This window comes from Pinus tabuliformis, chromosome J (assembly GCF_031772625.1).
Source record: "Pinus tabuliformis cultivar Carrire ecotype Pingquan chromosome J, CPIR1, whole genome shotgun sequence".
Lineage (NCBI taxonomy): Eukaryota > Viridiplantae > Streptophyta > Pinopsida > Pinales > Pinaceae > Pinus > Pinus tabuliformis.
In genome coordinates, this window is record NC_142295.1 from 940,486,866 (window position 1) to 940,505,671 (window position 18,806).

Below are 18,806 nucleotides of genomic sequence, written 5' to 3' on the forward strand. Positions count from 1 at the left end.
TAAAAAAATAATATAAGGATCCGTAGTATGATTAATAACATTAATGGCCTCATTAATTAGGATATTCAGGAAATTCATGAAATATGTCTAATAATTATTTTTATATTTTTGGTTTAACATATTTTATGTTTTAAGTTTAGATTTAGGTTTAGGTTTTAGGTTTAGCTATATTTTAGGTTTAGGTTCAACTATATAAGCCAGGGTATATTTTATTTTTAGGTTTATTACATTAAAAGATAGGTTTATTATTTTAATTTTTTAATTTTTACTTTATTATTTAGGTTTATTATTTTTATGTTTTATGGTTTTAGGTTTTTTTTACTTGGGTTTTATTCATTTAAGATTATAATAATATTAGCTTTTATGTGGTTATGTTAGATTTTATAATAAGTTTTAAGTAGTAGTTGCCGCTTAGATTAAATATAGCTAATTGAAGTATGAACTAATAACAAGATGTGAGATGATATATTAAAGCCTTCATAAAAAAATAGAAATGAAAGTGAAAATGTTGTGCTAAAATGTTGATTTTTGGTGAACCTCGTTGGTTCTAATAAAGGTTTATAACTTTATTTCTTTGGTATTGTTTGGTTCAAAATAATATTGGGAAAGTTAGTTTCAACTCAATGAGATGTCAATACCAAGGAACTTATTTTACACAACCAATTTTCTCGTACAAAGTTCATGTTGTACATGATTGATATAGAGTTGAATGCAGTTGTGTTTGTGGCACTGAAGACATGAGAATATGGAACCCAACTTTTAATGTTATCTCCCTCAAATAACGGCCCATTTTAAACAAAACTTCTTTATCTTGTAGAGCAAAACGGAGCTGGGGTGATCTATAATTTGTGATTTAGTATTAAATTGATTTGTTATAAAGACAAGTTAATTAATATTTATGAATAATTCATAATAACAATTGTTTTACTATTAATTTAACAACTAAATTATGACTAGCACAATTTTATAAATTAAATCACTAGTAACATATCAAAACACTTAATTTGTAATCAAAATACCTGGTTCCTAAAACATTTAGTAGAGTGAAAATAAAAAAAGCATTAAAAAAAATTTTTATTAAAATAAATAAAATATATCATTAGGCATTTAAAAATATTTTCTAAATATTAAACTTTTGTCTATGATTTGTGATTTAATATTAAAATGGATGAATTTGACACAATCACTTTGAATAAAACCAATAATAGAGTTGCAGTATATTAAACAGCTTTAACATAATTCACACATTAACTTTAAAACAATGTTAACAAACCAATTGAAACGAATGAGAAATTGAAGGCTAATCTCCCAATAAATGTCTAGCAATCTCCAATGACTTAAAGCAGAATATGGAGCTTCAAAGTGGGATCCTGTTAATACCTGACAGGACAGACACACCAAAGGATTAAAAAAAAAATCAATTTCTTGAATTTTTGAATTTAATTTATTGAATTCTTTATATAATTGCATGGAAAAAGTATAAAAACTATTCCTAATTAAAATAAATTCAACAAAGTTAGGAAAAAAATGCTCACTAGATTCTAAAAGCTAATAACTAGTTATCATAATAGTTATTAAGCATTCTCAATAAATTTAGGAAACGAATGCGCACAAGATTCTAAAAGCTAATAACTAATTATCATAATAGTTATTAATTATAAATGCTATATGTAAACAAGATAAAAATTATGATTAATGTAATTGGAATTGAAAATAGAGGGAAAAAATAGATAAAAAGAGAAAACAATATAAGTAGAATTAAAAAGTAATAAAACTTAAAAAAATTATTGGAAAAATATTTTTTAATTATAAAGAAAAAATAATATAACTAAAAAATAGTTATTCAAAAAGTTTTTGTAATTATTTTTTCGTAAATTGAAAATATGGAGAAAAAAATAACTCGTTAAAATAGAAATAATACAAAAAAATAATCAAAAGGTTAAATAAAAAGGAAATAAAACAAAAAATATAAAAAAATTAGTAACTAATAGAAATGGAAGTTACTAAATAGTCCATAATAAGATATAAACCAATCACATTACAAATAAATAAATTTAAATAATAATAAAAAAAATGAATTCCAAAAATTAAATTATAGATAAGGAGCATAAATATTTGGTCAAAGCTAAACTATAAACCGTAAAAAAATCTAAAAAACTAATACTTAATACCATACTTTAAAAAAGTATAATAGAGTAGAAATTCATACCTATCAACAATATTTACTAATATTTTCTAATATAATATTAAAATTGTTATAGCGTTAAAAATATTATAAAATTATAATATTAAAAAAAACAAATAATTTATAATCTTCAAATACTTCTTTCTACATTAATTAATTATCAATAAGAACATGAAAAGAAAGCTCCCACTTCTGGCCATCCTTAAGCGGATTGCAGATTCCTGGAATATTTCGAGATCCGATGGACATGGGCGTGGTCAATTTTTTGACCACAGCCATTTCTGTTGGATCCCAGAATATTTCAGGAATCTGCAATCCAGTTAAGCTCACCGCCCACTTCTGGTTATTTGTCTTTCGTAAACCACGAGACAGTTTTAGTGAATACAGGCCACGAGACAGTTTTAGTGAATACAGGGTATTAAGAAAAGCGAACAAAACGTTGTTATCTGCTTTTTATTCTCCACAGCAATTCCAAATCATTGGTGCGGATCAATATCTCATCGCACCAGATAGGTCTTCTTTGAGGACATTAGATCCCGCCCTTTTTGTTCAGAATCAATTGCTAGAAAAGAGAATGTGTCTAGATCTGTTTGTTCTGTGGCATGGAGCATCCATACAGGACATTGCAGAGACGAGAATGCATATTTTCTTAGAGATTGCTGGTCTTCGTTTAAATATTGCAGTTTGATTAGGGACAAGAAAAACAGTATGATTTGATCATTTCTGATGGACGGTTAACCCTATAATTTGTAAGAGAATTGAGATCTGCATTCGGATCTGTTCAGTTGAAGTTGTGGGCTGAAATCAAGCAGATCGTCGATAGGCACACAACGATCGATCGGCCTCTCCAATCGATCTCCAGTAGAGTATATTCCTTCACACACCCGTGACAACGGCCTTTTCGTTTCTAAATAGTTGTTTTTGGGATTGTTGCACTGTGCTGTGTGGGGCTCACTCATTGCTCATTGCATTGCTTTTAACAGAGGAAGGCACGACGTGGCGCCCCCCTTATACCTAAGACAAAGATGATGTTTGCATGTTCCAAGCTTTCGATACCTCCCAGGATTCCTTCCATGTCACCACTCCAATGTAGAGGATAGACAAACAAGGGATTGTTGCACTGGTATCATCCACTTCAATATATTCTTAAAGATTCCCCCAAAATATCCAAAATTCCACTGTGAGCAGGACGGTACGACTCATAATGATCCCTTCTTGGTCAGCAGTCAGGGTAGTTACCCAGAATGCGTCCACATCCAAGCTCTAGCTGGAGGTAAAACAGGCCACAATTCCAAAGACAAAATCGTTCGGAAATTCAAGGATATTATCTCATAGATGGGTCACTAGGCAACGTCAACATGTCTGAAGTCACCCATGGAGAAGGGAGGTAAGTGTAACTCTTTTTTTCATCGCAAACAAAAGATAACATGAGTCAATCAGATTATTTTCCTTTCTTTATAGTTAAATATGAACAACACGCAGCTAAAATGAATGAAGTGGAGTAAATATGTTTGGACTGATTGTTGGATGTCGTGTGAGTAAATATATTATAAGTTTTATATAATTTTGATATTTGAAAGGAAGGTTCTCTTAACAAAAAGTTATGTAAAACGTTTTTTTGAAAGATAATAAAAATGTTTTTTACTAAAATATTATATAATTTATTGTAACGGTGGAATTAGCGAAAGGTAAAAGACTTTGTTTTGTTATTTTTAGATGAGTGGACTTAAGATTGGTGTTAAACACATTTGTGACCGTAAATAGGTTTTGGGAGTATGCGATTGCTCGGTGATATTGATCTTGTAAAAAATTGTTTATTTTTTTTTTAATTAATATTTTTTTCAGATTGAAAAAAGCTATATTTCATTTATATCAGTAATATAAACAAGAACATTATATCAGTTTATCTGAACTTCATACATAACTTAAAAACATACGAGAGATTTATCCCCAAGGCACAAGCCAAAACTGGAAGACGGAAATGCTCCACATATATGAGCCTATAATAGGAACCCAAACAAATTCCCAATAAGATTGAACAGTATCTGAATCAGACTGCCTAATGAAACCAAACATCTACAGACATTAAAGGATTGAAGCTATAGCGGACACGCAGTCCATAGCAAATCGCAGACAGCAAAAAGAAGCGGGACCTGGAATACTGCTTCCAGCAACAGGATAATGTAAACACTCATGAAGAACCTGCGATCACTGGAACAACAAGATTAGCGGATAAACCTTCATCTACCAGAGAGATATATCAGAGTTTTCTAGAAACAAAACCAGAGAAAGATGAAAGAGCTAGAATCAAAACAAGGATTAGAAATCAGGAGGGAGAAAGTCCTGAATAGATATAATATTGCCCTCAAAAGAAACCTGCAAGAACCATAATCCTGGAGCCACCCGGAGACCCTTTTTGGATAAATCATCTGCGGCATGGTTAAGATCCCTCTTGATATGACGAATGGACACACCCTTAGATCTGTTCCATAAAAAATTAATCCTCTCAATCCAACCAGAGAGCTGCGGATTCCTTATAATGTTCTTACCACGGAGGCCATCAACCAAGACCTTAGAATCACCAAATATGGAAACATCCTGGAGATCGAGAAAAAGACAAAAATGAAGAAGGCCAACAAGGGCCATCACTTCCGCCTTACTGTTTGAACCACTGCCTCCATTTTATGCGTTAGAGAGAACGATAAGTGTATCTATATCATATTTTTGTTGTTGTTGTTGTTGTGGCTATGCATTAGAGGCATTCCTAATTTGGAATAGGGGATGTAAGGTATATGTTGTATTTGTATGTAAATATGCAATGTTTGTTTGGATGTTTATGTTGATTATGATATCTCTAGTTTTTTTGACACAATTTTGTTTGGTAAATGACATACAAAGTATGCAAGTATATAAATCTTAACCATTTAAATGAGAGATGACTAAGAGTGGTCTATTTATGAAATCATCATTGAGCTTTTTCAAGTTTAGAAGGTCATACTCATTATAATCATGTAAAATATTTTTTAGTTGATACATTACAAGATTGTTCAAGCATCTTTCTTATATTAAATTTGTGAGTTAACTTTTTGAATGTTCGGTTCAAAATCGATTTAGTAAAGAATTACTTGAAATTGAAAAAGGAGGTCATTTTCAAAGCCATTGTAATCAAGTTTTGGGTTTTGTGATTGGTAGTACTTGAGACTCCATGGTAGATATCAATTTCTTTCACCATTCATTTTTTCAATAACTTAAATTGATATAATAGATGGATTTCTAAATCATTACTATAATTCCATTAATTTGTCTCTCTTTAACAAATACTCCCTCATGTGAGGGAATTATTGAAGATAAGAAAATGTTACTTTATGTAATTAAGATTTTTTTGAAGATCTTGTTTTGTTAATTTCATAATGATATTGATTGGAATGAAGGACTTTGATCCATCCTATAAACCATCGCTCCTTTTAAGTGTTCTATAATATTCTTTATAAATATATTTTTAGTGTTAACCCATAAACCTATGTTGAAGTAAATTGAGAAACTATCTAGCGTATAAGCTTTAGTGGATTTAATCTCCCATAATAATGTCCTTAATTTAGCTTCCATGTTGGGAAGGATAAGTTTTGTATAATATTTCTCTAATATTATATGAGAGATGACTCAAAGTGTTATTTAAATTTCAAAAGTAGATGTTATAATTGAATCCAAGTGGAGTATTATGAACTGGTTGTGGGATGCTTCCAAATAGTATTTTAAATTGAGTTACCTTCTTTCATATTTTCAAATCCATCTCTATAGGCTTATTTCTAATTAAACAAGCATCTATTCTTTCTTGGGCATGTATGTGTATCTTTTTCTTAGATTTGATCTATACATTGCAATATTTTATACACCAATGTTCATCCTCCTATCTTTGTTTTTAAGAAGGATACATGGAAATGCCATCCTTTATCACATAGATATATATATCATGATTTGTTGTCCCTGCATTTCACATTAAAAATTTTATAAATCTTCTTGAGCTTCTTCTCCAACATAAGGTGCATATTTGGAAAAAGTACTTTTCCAATCTCTCTCTGCTTCTCTTTACCTATTTACTACTTTTTATCCCAAATGAACATTCGAGACACATTGATCCTCACCACCCTTGCACTACTTGTAATTTCCCAAGCTTTTTGGTGTCGAAGCCAATGACCATCGAATTTGAAATGGATGGATTTGAAATATTTAGTGCAAGGTTTTGATAAAGAGATGAGTTTGTTCTTTGAATTAGTGGTAAGAAAGATGTTACATTAGAACTAGATAACATCAATTAGGAAGTAGTTTTGTAGGCAAAAGTGCTTTAATATTTTCATTATGTGACCTAGACAAGGTCTTATGTTGCTATAGGTTTATTTCACATGCATGTGGGAGGTTGATAATGTTGATATTAATGAAAAATATGGTGTTGTAATAATACTTGACTTATATCACTAAGGTAGATGACTCACTAAGATTTCCCATTCATCCATATAGTTGTTCTTAAAATGCCTCAAGAACCCCCAAAATTTTCTCTTTTCCCTCTAATTTTCAACAACATAGATGGTAAAAGTTGTCAATTTAAACTTGTATATTTAAGTTCTACAAAAACATTCTTAATAAAAATATAAAATATTTAATGATGCCCACACACATTTAACATAAAGATTTTACTATGGAAGACTAAAATAAACCAAAAAATAAAGATATTTTTAGTATAATCCCTCTTTCCAATTTGAAAATAAAATATGTATATGCTATTACATATTTAAACCCCCAAACCATTAAGCATTGACTAGAATACATATATGGTTCCTTAACTAGAAATAGAAAACTATGGTAGAAATAGAAAACTATGGTTGAACGACCATGCACCATAAAACCATTAAAATAAAAAGTAAAGTGTTGAAATATAATAGAAACAAATGCAAAAACCACCTAATTCTTTTTTTTGGATCCAACCACTTGCCTCCTCCATGCCCCCCAATAGAGAGAGTGGTTACCCCCATGTTGTAATATCCCTTGGTTGCCATAATACTATTTTTGTTAGGCTGAGTTATGTTGGATAGAATGGTGGAAAAGCTATGAAAAAATATTGGAATAATTCTGTAAAGGAATAATTATTAATAAATAAATAGGATGTAGGTACTTGGGAATGAAGCACCTAGAAATGAGACTCTTGCCAACTAAAGTCTCATTGGTAAATGAGATGGGATAATTATTTCATGATAATAATTCTAGATTAATTCTAGATAAGCTTAATGGATGGGAGAGAAAAATACACTAAGTTGCTTAGATGGAGAAAGATGCTGAGCTTGGAAAATAATAAAAGCATCACGGGAGAGAAAGGTTAGATTTTATGTAAAATCCTAGGCAAGTGGATAAAAAGGTCCACAGAAGTGGGACGCCGCTAAAGAAAACTTTATCATGAAAACAAGGTATTAAATACCGATTAAAGGAATCAACTAGAAAGTTGATTTCATGGCAAGACAATATTGGCTCGGGGGAATTCACTCACAACTCAAGGTTGGGTGGTTAGAGTCTCACTTCGGTACATGTCCAGTTGTGATCACAACTACTAGCCTCTATAACGATCTATGATTGGTATGAAATTTTCTATATTACTGTTAGATGCATCACAAATTATAACTAACTCTATGGTGTTCAAGTTTTCATAACCACATGCTCAATTTTGATTAGGTTTTGAGTTAAATTGCTAGATGAATGGTCAATGTGCGACACGGTAGTTGAGAAAGAAATTAGCTAATTGCCTTTATTATAGTTACTACTTTATTGATAGCGCTGAGCGGATAAATTATATTGGACATCTTCTTAGGTAGTGTGCACTCAACTGGTTCTTCTACTGTTAGATTAGGAACAAAATTCTCTATGAAAGGCAATACAAATAGTAGATACATGAATTCTGAGAGAAGTAGAACATGATGAACTAATTAATTATATTCAATTTTTTAAAATTCCATGCTGCATCTGTGTGTTACCAGTGAGAAATATCTATTCAGAATTCTATATGAAAGAAATTGAAAAGACATATTTACATTTCGTCAGCATGCCATTATGTTGTTCTCGAGTGAGATGATGAAGTGACTTAGGGATTAAATTAATGTGTTTTATGCTCATTAATATGAACATGTAGTTACCTTATAAAAGGTTAAATCAGTGATGCAATCTATGAAGTAGGTGAATATTTTGAATGATAGATATTGGGTCGTTGAAGGGTCATTTAAAAGGGTAAAGGTTGAGAGGAAAATAATCCTCTGATCTTGAATGACCAAATAGTTTCATCTTTTAAACCAAGAAGGGTAACTAAAAATGAAATTACGTGACCTTAATAACAAAACAAAACAATAAATTGTATTACCCACGGAGACTTGACTGGTAATATACTCTGAAAATCTGATATTCGGGCTCAAATGATCAGGACCATCACTTTAGGGAAATTACGGACCTTCTACTGTTAGATTAGGAATAAAATTATCTGTGAAAGGCAATACAAATAGGGGATACAGGAATTCTGAGAGAAATAGAACATGATGAACTAATTAATTGATATTCAATTTTTTTAAACTCCATAATCGATCTGTGCGTTACCAGTGAGAAATATCTGTTCATAATTCTGTAGGAAAGAAATTGAAAAGACAGATTTACATTTCATCAGCATGCCATTATGTTGTTCTCAAGAGAGATGATGAAGTGACTTAGGGATTAAATTAATGTGTTTTATGCTCATTAATATGAACATGTAGTTACCTTATTAAAGGATAAATTGGTGATGTAATCTATGAAGTACGTGAATGTTTTGAATGAAAGATATTGGGTCATTGAAGGGTCATTTAAAAGGGTAAAGTTTGAGAGGAAATTATTCCTCTGACCTTGAATGAACAAATAGTTTCATATCTTAAACCAAGAATGACAACTAAAAATGGAATTACCTGACGTTAATAACAAAGAAAATGTGTTACCCACGGAGACTTGACTGGTAATATACTTGGAAAATCCAATATTCAGGCTCAAATGATTAGGACCATCACTTTAGGGAAATTACGAACCTACCATCTCCATTAGTTTTGGTTGGGAGAAGAGAGTACTCAGTGGTAATACAAATTTATTTATGATTAAAAGACTCTAAGTGAAAACTCCTTTATGGGTGAGATGTATTGAAATTAAAGTGAATGTATAAATTATGGAACAATTGGATTTGAAAGTGTAGTTAAAAAATACAACTCAATACATGCGAGGGTGGAAAAATTTGTTGACTTACGTTGTTACTTAAGTAATAATTTGCGCTGAGAATACACTAGGTGAGAACTCAAATCAGACCACTACATAGTACTACCACATGCAAGAACCCAAAACCAGTAAATAATAGTATAACCGATGCAAGTGAAAATAATGGAATAAGCCTGAACTGGGTTCAAAATTATTCATGTAAATAATTGTATTAATGGAGCATACACATAAAGAGAAAAACCAGAACTATGCAATGGAAAACTTATTATAAATTTAGCAAAGCACAAAATTTTCAAAGTTGTAGCTTTGGTGCATCAACATTAAATCACCAAGAAAATAAATTATTACATGGCATTGTATGTAACAAGAGTTTCATTTCACATAGCTAAAAGAATATATGATAGTCTAAAGCCATTAGGAATTGGAAAAAATTGTCATAGTACATAACACACTGGTGCCTTGACCAAGGAGAGACTTAACCCTCAAAATTCAACTATTGTAAGAATGATGACTGCCGAAAGGCAGAGATGTCTTAGCCATGTGCCTTACTTCGAAATAAAGGAAATGGCATAATTGAACTAGTAATTCATTATAGAATATTAACTATACAAATGAGTAACCATATAAATTACAGGAATTGATATGCAATTCAATTTTACGAAAGGAATCTCTAGAAATCGTTGCACATTTTCCACTTTGTACCAAGCCACCAAACGAAAATAAAATCAATATTGGGAATTTCACCGACCTTGTGATTGTAGAGTCGGAGAAAATATGGGGAAGGGGCTGCCCCATGAGTGCATTGAAAGGTAGAACACTTCTACGGCGAGGACCGCCTATGGAATAAAAGGAAAAAAAACGCAAATGTTAAATTCCACCTGCAAAATGTGTATACGTGAATCATAAAGAAATATTAGACAAGATAAAAAGGAGACTCTTACCTCAACTAAGTGCCATGCCAACAAATGGGTTCGGATGAGTAGGATTGTCTTCACACACTCTTTTACTCCTATTACAGCATAAGTGCTACTGACATTTTGGAAAAACAGGGTTTGTATTAATAACAGGGTAAAAATTGTAAAACAATAAAATACTGCAGGAACTCGAGATAGAGGAAACTATATATAATTTTACCTAGAATGTAGCTTGTGCATCAACGCTAGAATACTGAAACATAGAAAAGGAACCCTCGTACCTATAAAATAGAGATACCACCATCCATGAGATAGGTGTGATAATACAAACAACATAAGAGTTAATTTGTGGCACAATATACACCAATTATATGTTAAAAACTAGAATTACATTCACCTTGGCCGAAGAGAGCTACACATGGTAGGAGACTCTACTCTTGACCCTTTGTAGAAAGAGGGGAAGCATATCTGACAAGAGCCCAAAATAAAAACTGGGCAAGATAGCGAAACATGACATTCAAAGTTATAAGAGAACCTTAAAGCTACGACAATGATGTTAGATTAAAGAAAGTTAACTCACACCCGATGGTCCAAACACCAGAGTAAGTTTAAAAAAAAACCAGTAGTGGCCACCAGAAACCCGTCCTTAAATCGTGCGAGTAGCAATGTCGTAAGTCGAAATATTATTTTTCGATAGTAAATAGTAGAATAGAAATGAAATTTGGGTTGTCTAAAGTTGATTACCTACAAGTCGGTAAACAATATAACCAGTGATGATGACAGGGGAAATGGATCTCCAAATGTGAACGAGAAATAGTGTCACAAAGCCACCAAGGAGGAAAAATGACAATACCCTCATAGTTTAACAAATCCATTCCCAGAAACCTTATACACATATTAACATATATAGAAAATAATCATCAAAATAAGCATATGGAGCTCAACCCTCGTGCTGTAGAAAAAGAAAAAGAAGAACTCAATGGAAGCCACGCAACACAATTGAACAAGTGGAAGTTGAAACCGCTCCAAAGATGTGTTGTCCCTAGCTAACAAACATGTGGTCATAAGTAACGATACATTGTATATTAGTTATCTAGGAGCAGTGCTATGTCCCATAAACACTTACAATAAATAAATCTAAGTGACAACGGCAATAGAAAGGTCCTTTACCTGTAAGTAGGAGGCATGCCAGGTGAGGGAGAGATTGAGCCGAAACGACACCACGAAGCCTCTAGTGGCAACCGTGAACCACAATGCATAGACAGAGAAGCCCTACTAGACTACCATGCACTTGGAGTGGCGACGAATGGGGCATAATTACCCTTTGGTTTTGGGAAAAGTGAATGAGGGTTAGGGTGGACTAATCGCTACCCTTGATCCCTCTTCTGATCATCACAGCCATTGAGTGAAGTCTGGTAGCTTCAACACTCCATGTGAAGAATTTATTCGTCGCATCGGGTAAGTGGCGAAACTTTTTACGTAGGTTAGGCCATGTAGGGAACCATTAATAAATAAAAAATCACAGAATATCACGGAACTAGCCAAAGGTTAAATGTCATAAATATCGGTGAATGTGTAACATTAGGGAGGGGATATGTTTCTAAAAATGGTAAGAAAAAACATTCTAGTGCTGCGAGCGTAGGTAGTGAAACATCAAATTAAACCTAAGAACTACCATAATCGAGCTATAGAAAATGACTTGGGAAGTTTTTAACCTAATATAGCCAAAAAGATTAAACTAGCTACCTATTTCTGAGTTAAGAAGTTAGGTATCGAAATGATCAAATCATAACTTGATTCATGAAGAAAAATTCTCATACCACATATAACCCATAATGCTCAAGGTTATGCAATAACCAAAGGTAAAAGGGACATGGTGAGAATGGAAGGTGCTAGGGAAATAATTCTTATTAGCACGATTCATTGGTGGTATGCACATTTAGCGTTAAAGGTAATTATGTAGATGACTTTCGAGTAATGGTGCACATCAGTTCTAATGTTTATGGTATCGACATATTATTTTTATTACAGGGTGCATTTTAGCTATAGGTATATATATCTATTACAAAAAAAATTGTAGATAAAAAAAGGAACATGACAGATGGTATCAGAACTTTAGGTTCAACCCTCAATCTAATGGGATCAGGGTAAAATTGTTATGTTATGATAGTGCATAAAAGGTAAGTGTGCTCCTCTATTAAATTACTCACAAAGTGATTCTTATTCCTTGAGGAATGAAATACTTAGTACTCTATGAATTTAATGAGGAATGTTCGACATTACAAATGGAGCAATCACTTCAAGTTTGATAGTAATCTATCATACATTTAAAAACTTAGGTTTTTGGAACGTTGTTTCAAGAATCATTGCTTAGTGGCACTGAGAAATAAGAGACAAAATAAAATCTATATCTGAACAGTTTTGCAACAATTGTATCAAATAGATTTAGCCAGTACTAGTTGAGTGTAATAACTAGTAAACAATGATAACATAATAACTGATTTGAATTATGTGTTTAAGGAGGAGTTGGGGAATCTGGAAGAATATAGTGAGCAATTAAGATTGAAATTCTTTTCATCAAAACCTAGTTAGGGTACTCATTCGAATTTGTACAAAGTATTGACCTCGTCCCTATCAATTGTTGTTGCATGTCAATGATTAGGAAAAAGGGTAGTTAAGATTTTAAGAGATAGTATGTGAAATAGAACTAGTTTTTATATAAATAGTTTATTGAATATATATAGATGGAATATTTTAGAAGGATCACGTGATAAATGTGAAATTATATGATCTTAATTACAGTAAAAAAGAGAGATACAAGCTGAATCACTACAACAAAACCAGCGATTTGCACCAGATTTAGCGCTAGATTTTAGTGCATTTTTTTTGTAATTGTGATGAGCAACCTGGCGCTAAATCTGGCTCTATTGTACAATTTTTAAAGCGTCCTTTTTTGCACCTGATTTTGCATCCTTTTTCACGCTAGATTTTGCATCATTTTTTACACCAAACTATGCATCATTTTTTGCGTCAAATTTTGAACCAAGATTTGCATCTTATTTTATGACAGGTTTTGCTTCTAGTTTTGTGTCATTTTTTGCATCTATTTTTCATTCTCTTTTGCTTCCTATTTGTGTCATTCTTTGCTTCCATTTTTGCACCACCATTTCCATCAAGTTTACACTGTATTTTGAATCCAATTTAACGTCTTTTTATGCATCCATTTTGTGTCAGTTTTTGCATCTAGTCTTACGCCAGGTTTTGTATCTAGTCTTACACTAGTTTTTGCTTCTATTTTTGCACCAGCTTTGGTGCCTATCTTTGCACCATGTGTTGAATTTGATTTAGCACCAAATTTTGCATCCATTTTTGTGCCCATTTTTGCATCTTTTTTTGGACCATTTTTTACATCCACATTTACATTTCGTTTGTCTCCATTTTTCCTATCTCATTTTGCACCATATTTTGCGTCATTTGTTTCATCCAATTTTGCATCATTTTTAACACCATCTCTTGCATCTAATGTTACATCATTTTGAGCATCCAAATTTGCATTTATATTTGCATCTTATGTTGAGTCATGTGTTGTGTCCACCTTTGCATCTTATTTTGTGTCTAATGGTACATTCAATTTAGAGCCATTTTTTACGTCTACTTTTGTATTTGTTTTTGCACCAAGTTTTGCATCCAATTTTAAGCTATTTTATGCCCCTTTTTGCACCATTTTTTTGTGTCTACTTGTGTCCAATGTTGCACCATTATTTACACCGACTTTTTCATCCAATTTTGCATTTTTTTGGTGTCTAGTTTTACATCGTTTTCACCATCCAAATTTGCATCTTTTTTTGCCTCATTTTGTGTCCACATTTGCATATAATTTTGTGTCTGAGTTCGAGCCTAAATTTGCATGTGATTAGGAATCATTTTTTACATCCAATATGGCATCCTTGGTTTCACCTTTTTTCAACCCCATTTTGCATCTTGTTTTATGTCTTTTCTTACATCTTTTTTTTTTCCTTTTTTGCACCCAAGTTTGCATCCCAAATTTACACCATTATTTGCATCATCATTTGGCATATTAATTTATAACATTTTTTGCTTCTTTTTAATGCTCAACTTTGCATCTTATTTTACATCTAGTTGTTGTCTTTTTTTGCATCTAATTTGGTGCCCATTTATGTGTCCTTGTTTTTGCCCAATTTGATATCCTTTTGTATGCCATGTTTTGTTCCCTTCTTTGTGTCAACTATTGCACAATTTTTCACTTCTAATTTAAAACACTTTGTATGTCAATTGTTTGCATTTTGTATTAATTCCCAGTTTAACATCCAATTTTACTTTCAATTTTGCATCCATGGTTACATCCGCATTTGACTTCTTATATAAAGTATATTTTTCTTTACATATATGACCCCCTTTATAGATTCATAGTGAAATATATGATAGTTTCTAAATATCATTAAAGAAGATATCACAATTCAAAATCATTTGTAAAGAAATTTAAGAGAAATTGACAACATCCATCAAAAAAAAAACAATGTGTCATTAACAATTTTCAAAACATGTATAAAATAGCAACATAATACTAATAAAATCAGTATTATTTTTAATCAAAACAAGTAAAATTCAAATATGATTAACAAATCAAAATATTTCATGAATATCGTTATTCTACGATAAATTAACAACATACATAAATCAAACTCATCGTATGATTACAAAATCAAAATGTCTCATTGATATAGGGTAAATTCACAACACCCATCTAAACATGACAATGTCATTCTACACAATAATTTCTTCATAAAAAACAATGCATGTGCATGCCTAGCTACCACCACCAAGATCATCCTCATGATCATCTTGACCATCCTCATTACTCTGATCCACATCATCACCAACACCGCAACTATCATCATCATCTCCTCCTTCACCACCATCATCCTCATCCTCATCCTCATCATCTCCTGATATATGTTGAACATAATTTGAATCATCGTCTTGGCAATCATTACCTATAGCATTCTGACAAAAAAAATCAATATTACATGTTAGTATTAATTACATAACACAATGCATGTTTTTGTTATACAATGTTAACCATAAAATGAGGTAAGATATAATATCTAATAGTACTAAAAAATAAAATGAAAATATGGTTTAAAAGTATATTGGAAATCCAACTAAGATTACATACCATAGAGTCCATCCAAACAACAAATTCAACCCATCTCTTTTGCTGCAGCACCTCCTTTTCCAAATGATTTGGAGGTCTTCCATATTTTAGTTCCTATCAATCAGTAAATAGGGAGAAATTAGATAACAATGACTTTCTTCTAGTACAAAATTTATTAAAAAAATATCACATGTTTAATATACTTACAAAGGTTGTTATCAGTTCTTTTAAACCTTTCTGGCCACTACAATGAGTGACTTTTGTCTTGGTTAACCTCGCCTTGGATGCCTTGTCCTTAAACATAAACCAATTCAATTTATTTTCACACAAATACATGTCTAAGATACTTATAAGTATTAATACATTCTAAATAATGTTTAATGAAAAATTCAATACCTGAATGCTCTCATTGCCGGCTTTTCTTTGTGCATCCAACTTCTCATATGATTTTACAAGTTCTTTCCATACTTTAAAAGGTATGTCAATAGGTCTTTGTTTCAGTCTTTGATCTTGAGGCATTTTTTTAATTTTTCTTGTTTGGTTAAAAATTTTGGTTAAAAAAAACCGAGCAAGTAATTCACATCAATGGCATGGGGACTCTATGGATATGTGTAAAAAAATGGCTATAAAGAAAACATCCAAAAAACATATGAGCTCTCCCTTTGATGGTCACTTGGGGCATATGGCTGGAAAGGAACAACTCCATTTTCGAAAATCAAGGACAATCCTTTCTCAAAGTCCTTCCTAATATTTGCTCCAAATGTCTTAAAATGAAAAACAAAATTCAAAAGTCATCCTCAAACATCTCCCTTAAATATAACGTTGGACCATAAATTCTTCACTTTTATTGTTATCGGCTCTGGAATGATTTTTCTATATGCAATTATATAATGAAATATGTGTGCACTAATGAAAAAACATTGAGTTTCATTTTTCATAATGACAAACAATGAAAAAAGAATCACACGTAACTAGCATCATTTTGGAAATTTTATATTTATTAAAAATCTTTAACATGTTTTCCTCCCATATCTCATAAAAGGGTGTGAAATTTTTTATATACTCTCCAATAAGCCTAAGGATCACATACCTTTTAAAACTTTGCATTACCATTATATGTTTCTCCTTGAAGATATATAATATGTTTCTTCTTTAACATATATATTATGTTTCGCATTTCTTAATATTTGACAAAATACTAAAGTTGAAAACAGTGGTCATTGTCTCAATCATATTCCTGGTGATCTTGTTTAGCATAAAACAGTTTGGTACAAGCAAAGTAGGCATGACATTTTCTCTGGCACTCATGATATGGTTTTTCTCTATTGGTTTTATTTTACTTTACAATATTATTTAACATGACATGACAATTTTAAGGGCATTCAATCCTGTTATATCTATTACTTGTTCAAGAGGAACACTATCAAAGCATGGATGTCCCTAGGAGGTTGCGTGTTATGCATAATAGGAGCTGAAGCTATGTTTGCTGATTTGGGTCACTTCTCAGTAAGATCCATCCAGATAGCCTTCACATGTGTAGTATTCCCATGCCTACTATTGGCTTACATGGATCAAGTTGCATATCTTATGAAGCATCCCTCTGTGGTGGAGAACGTATTCTCTGCTTCAATTCCAGATGGTTTTATCTGGCCAGTCTTCGTGATAGCTAGTGTTGTTGCCATGATTGCAAGCCAGGCAATGATCTCAACAACAATTTCATCTATTAAAATGTCCATGGCCCTAGGATGCTTTCCCAGATTGAAAATAATTCACACATCCCGACGGTTCATGGGTCAGATCTACATTCTTGTCATCAATTGTGTTCTAATGATAATGTGTGTCTTGGTATGTGATTGTTTTAAGAGCACGGTCGAGATATCAAATGCATATGGCATTGCAAAGGTAGAGATGATTATGGTGACTACAAGCCTAGTGACTCTTGTCATGGTTCTTATATGGGCAAAAAATATATTCCTTGTGATTGGATTTCCTGTTCTATTTGGATCAACTGAGCTAATTTATTTTTCTGCAGTTTTGATGAAAGTGGGGGAAAATGGTTGGATAAATGGTTTTTGCCACCTACTTCCTTCTTGTGATGTACATTTGGAACTATGGAAGTGTTCTGAATTATCAGGAGTTGTATATCTTGTTGGTCACAAAGATGTCAAGGCTAGAAAGGATTCATGGTTTCCTAAGAAACTGGTTATAATCTACTTCTATGCTTTCATGAGGGCAAACTGCAGGGCAGGCCCTGCAAGCCTCAATGTACCTCACACCAATCTCTTGCAAGTTAGCATGACATATACTGTCTAACTTGAAGGTTTCCATGAATCAAACATGCTGAATGTTTTTCAAGGACCAAGTCACAACATCAATATGGTGATGGATAACAAAGATTTCCTTGAAGGTGGCAGAGATGAAGTGAATTTTAATGTGAAGTTGATAATCATAAGTTTTGTTGTCGACCAAGATCTTCATTACTTAGTCCTTGATTTTGTTTGATAGAGAATAATAGCCATTCCTACGATTAATCACTGATATTTATGAACAAAGACACCATTCTTTTTTCAATGAAGATGATAGGTGGTATTTTATATGCATGGTTAAGCCTAAGATAAGCCATGTTTTCTACATAAGAAAGTTATATTAAGTTATATCCATGAAAATGAAAGGAAGATGACATTGCATGTTTCCTCGTATAGCTAACCATCGCTCAATAACATTGGATGCTTCTCCACCTCATTCATTACATCATTGCTTAAGAACCTTGGATGCTTCTCCATTTTTTTTGACATCATGTATTGATTATGTTGTTGTTGGAGGTTTTACACTAAGTTTTTCAACATCGAGCTTACTAGGGCTTGCACCACCGGGGTTATTAGTAAGAATCTCATGAGGTTTGCATAGCCATGATTATTAGAATCAAAATAGTAGGATTTGCACTAAAAAACAGTTCATAGAGCTTTCCTGCTGGGGAGAAAATCACAAGTTCAACTTCTGCAGTGCAGAGCACCAAGAGATCATAAGCTTTCTTCAGCAATCCACCTACGTTTGGAAAATGTAGCCTGCCTGCTAGCGATGTTCTCAATCCTCTTCCACTGCATCTTTCCCCTCACTATTCTTGTATGTCCTCTTTCGTTTTTCCCTCCAAACAACCCTCTCAAATTGAGAAAGCAGAACAACTCACTCGATGAGAATTCGAATCCAATTATCGCTTCTAACAATAACCCAATATGATACCAGAAGTGATTACACAAAACCTCAT

General features: G+C 32.3%; 1 protein-coding gene across 1 annotated transcript; it reads right to left on the reverse strand.

Annotated features, from left to right (window-relative positions):
* Window positions 1–15,059: 15,059 nt before the first annotated feature.
* Window positions 15,060–18,549, reverse strand: LOC149229871 (uncharacterized). The gene is made up of 3 exons (XM_089378769.1): window positions 15,749–18,549; window positions 15,563–15,655; window positions 15,060–15,390 (listed from the first exon to the last, which is right to left on the reverse strand). The coding sequence occupies exons 1-3, from the start codon at window positions 15,875–15,877 to the stop codon at window positions 15,193–15,195; spliced, it is 420 nt and encodes a 139-aa protein (XP_089234895.1). The 5' UTR covers window positions 15,878–18,549; the 3' UTR covers window positions 15,060–15,192.
* Between the last annotated feature and the right edge of the window lie 257 nt (window positions 18,550–18,806).

Excerpts from the sequence above, each read along its gene's own strand:
- LOC149229871 (XM_089378769.1), bottom strand. The coding sequence starts at position 15,877 with ATGTATTTGTGTGAAAATAAATTGAATTGGTTTATGTTTAAGGACAAG. Across the intron at positions 15,656-15,748 it reads AAGAACTGATAACAACCTTT|GAACTAAAATATGGAAGACC; the intron begins GTAAGTATATTA and ends ACTGATTGATAG. Across the intron at positions 15,391-15,562 it reads TTGTTTGGATGGACTCTATG|AATGCTATAGGTAATGATTG; the intron begins GTATGTAATCTT and ends TTTTTTTGTCAG.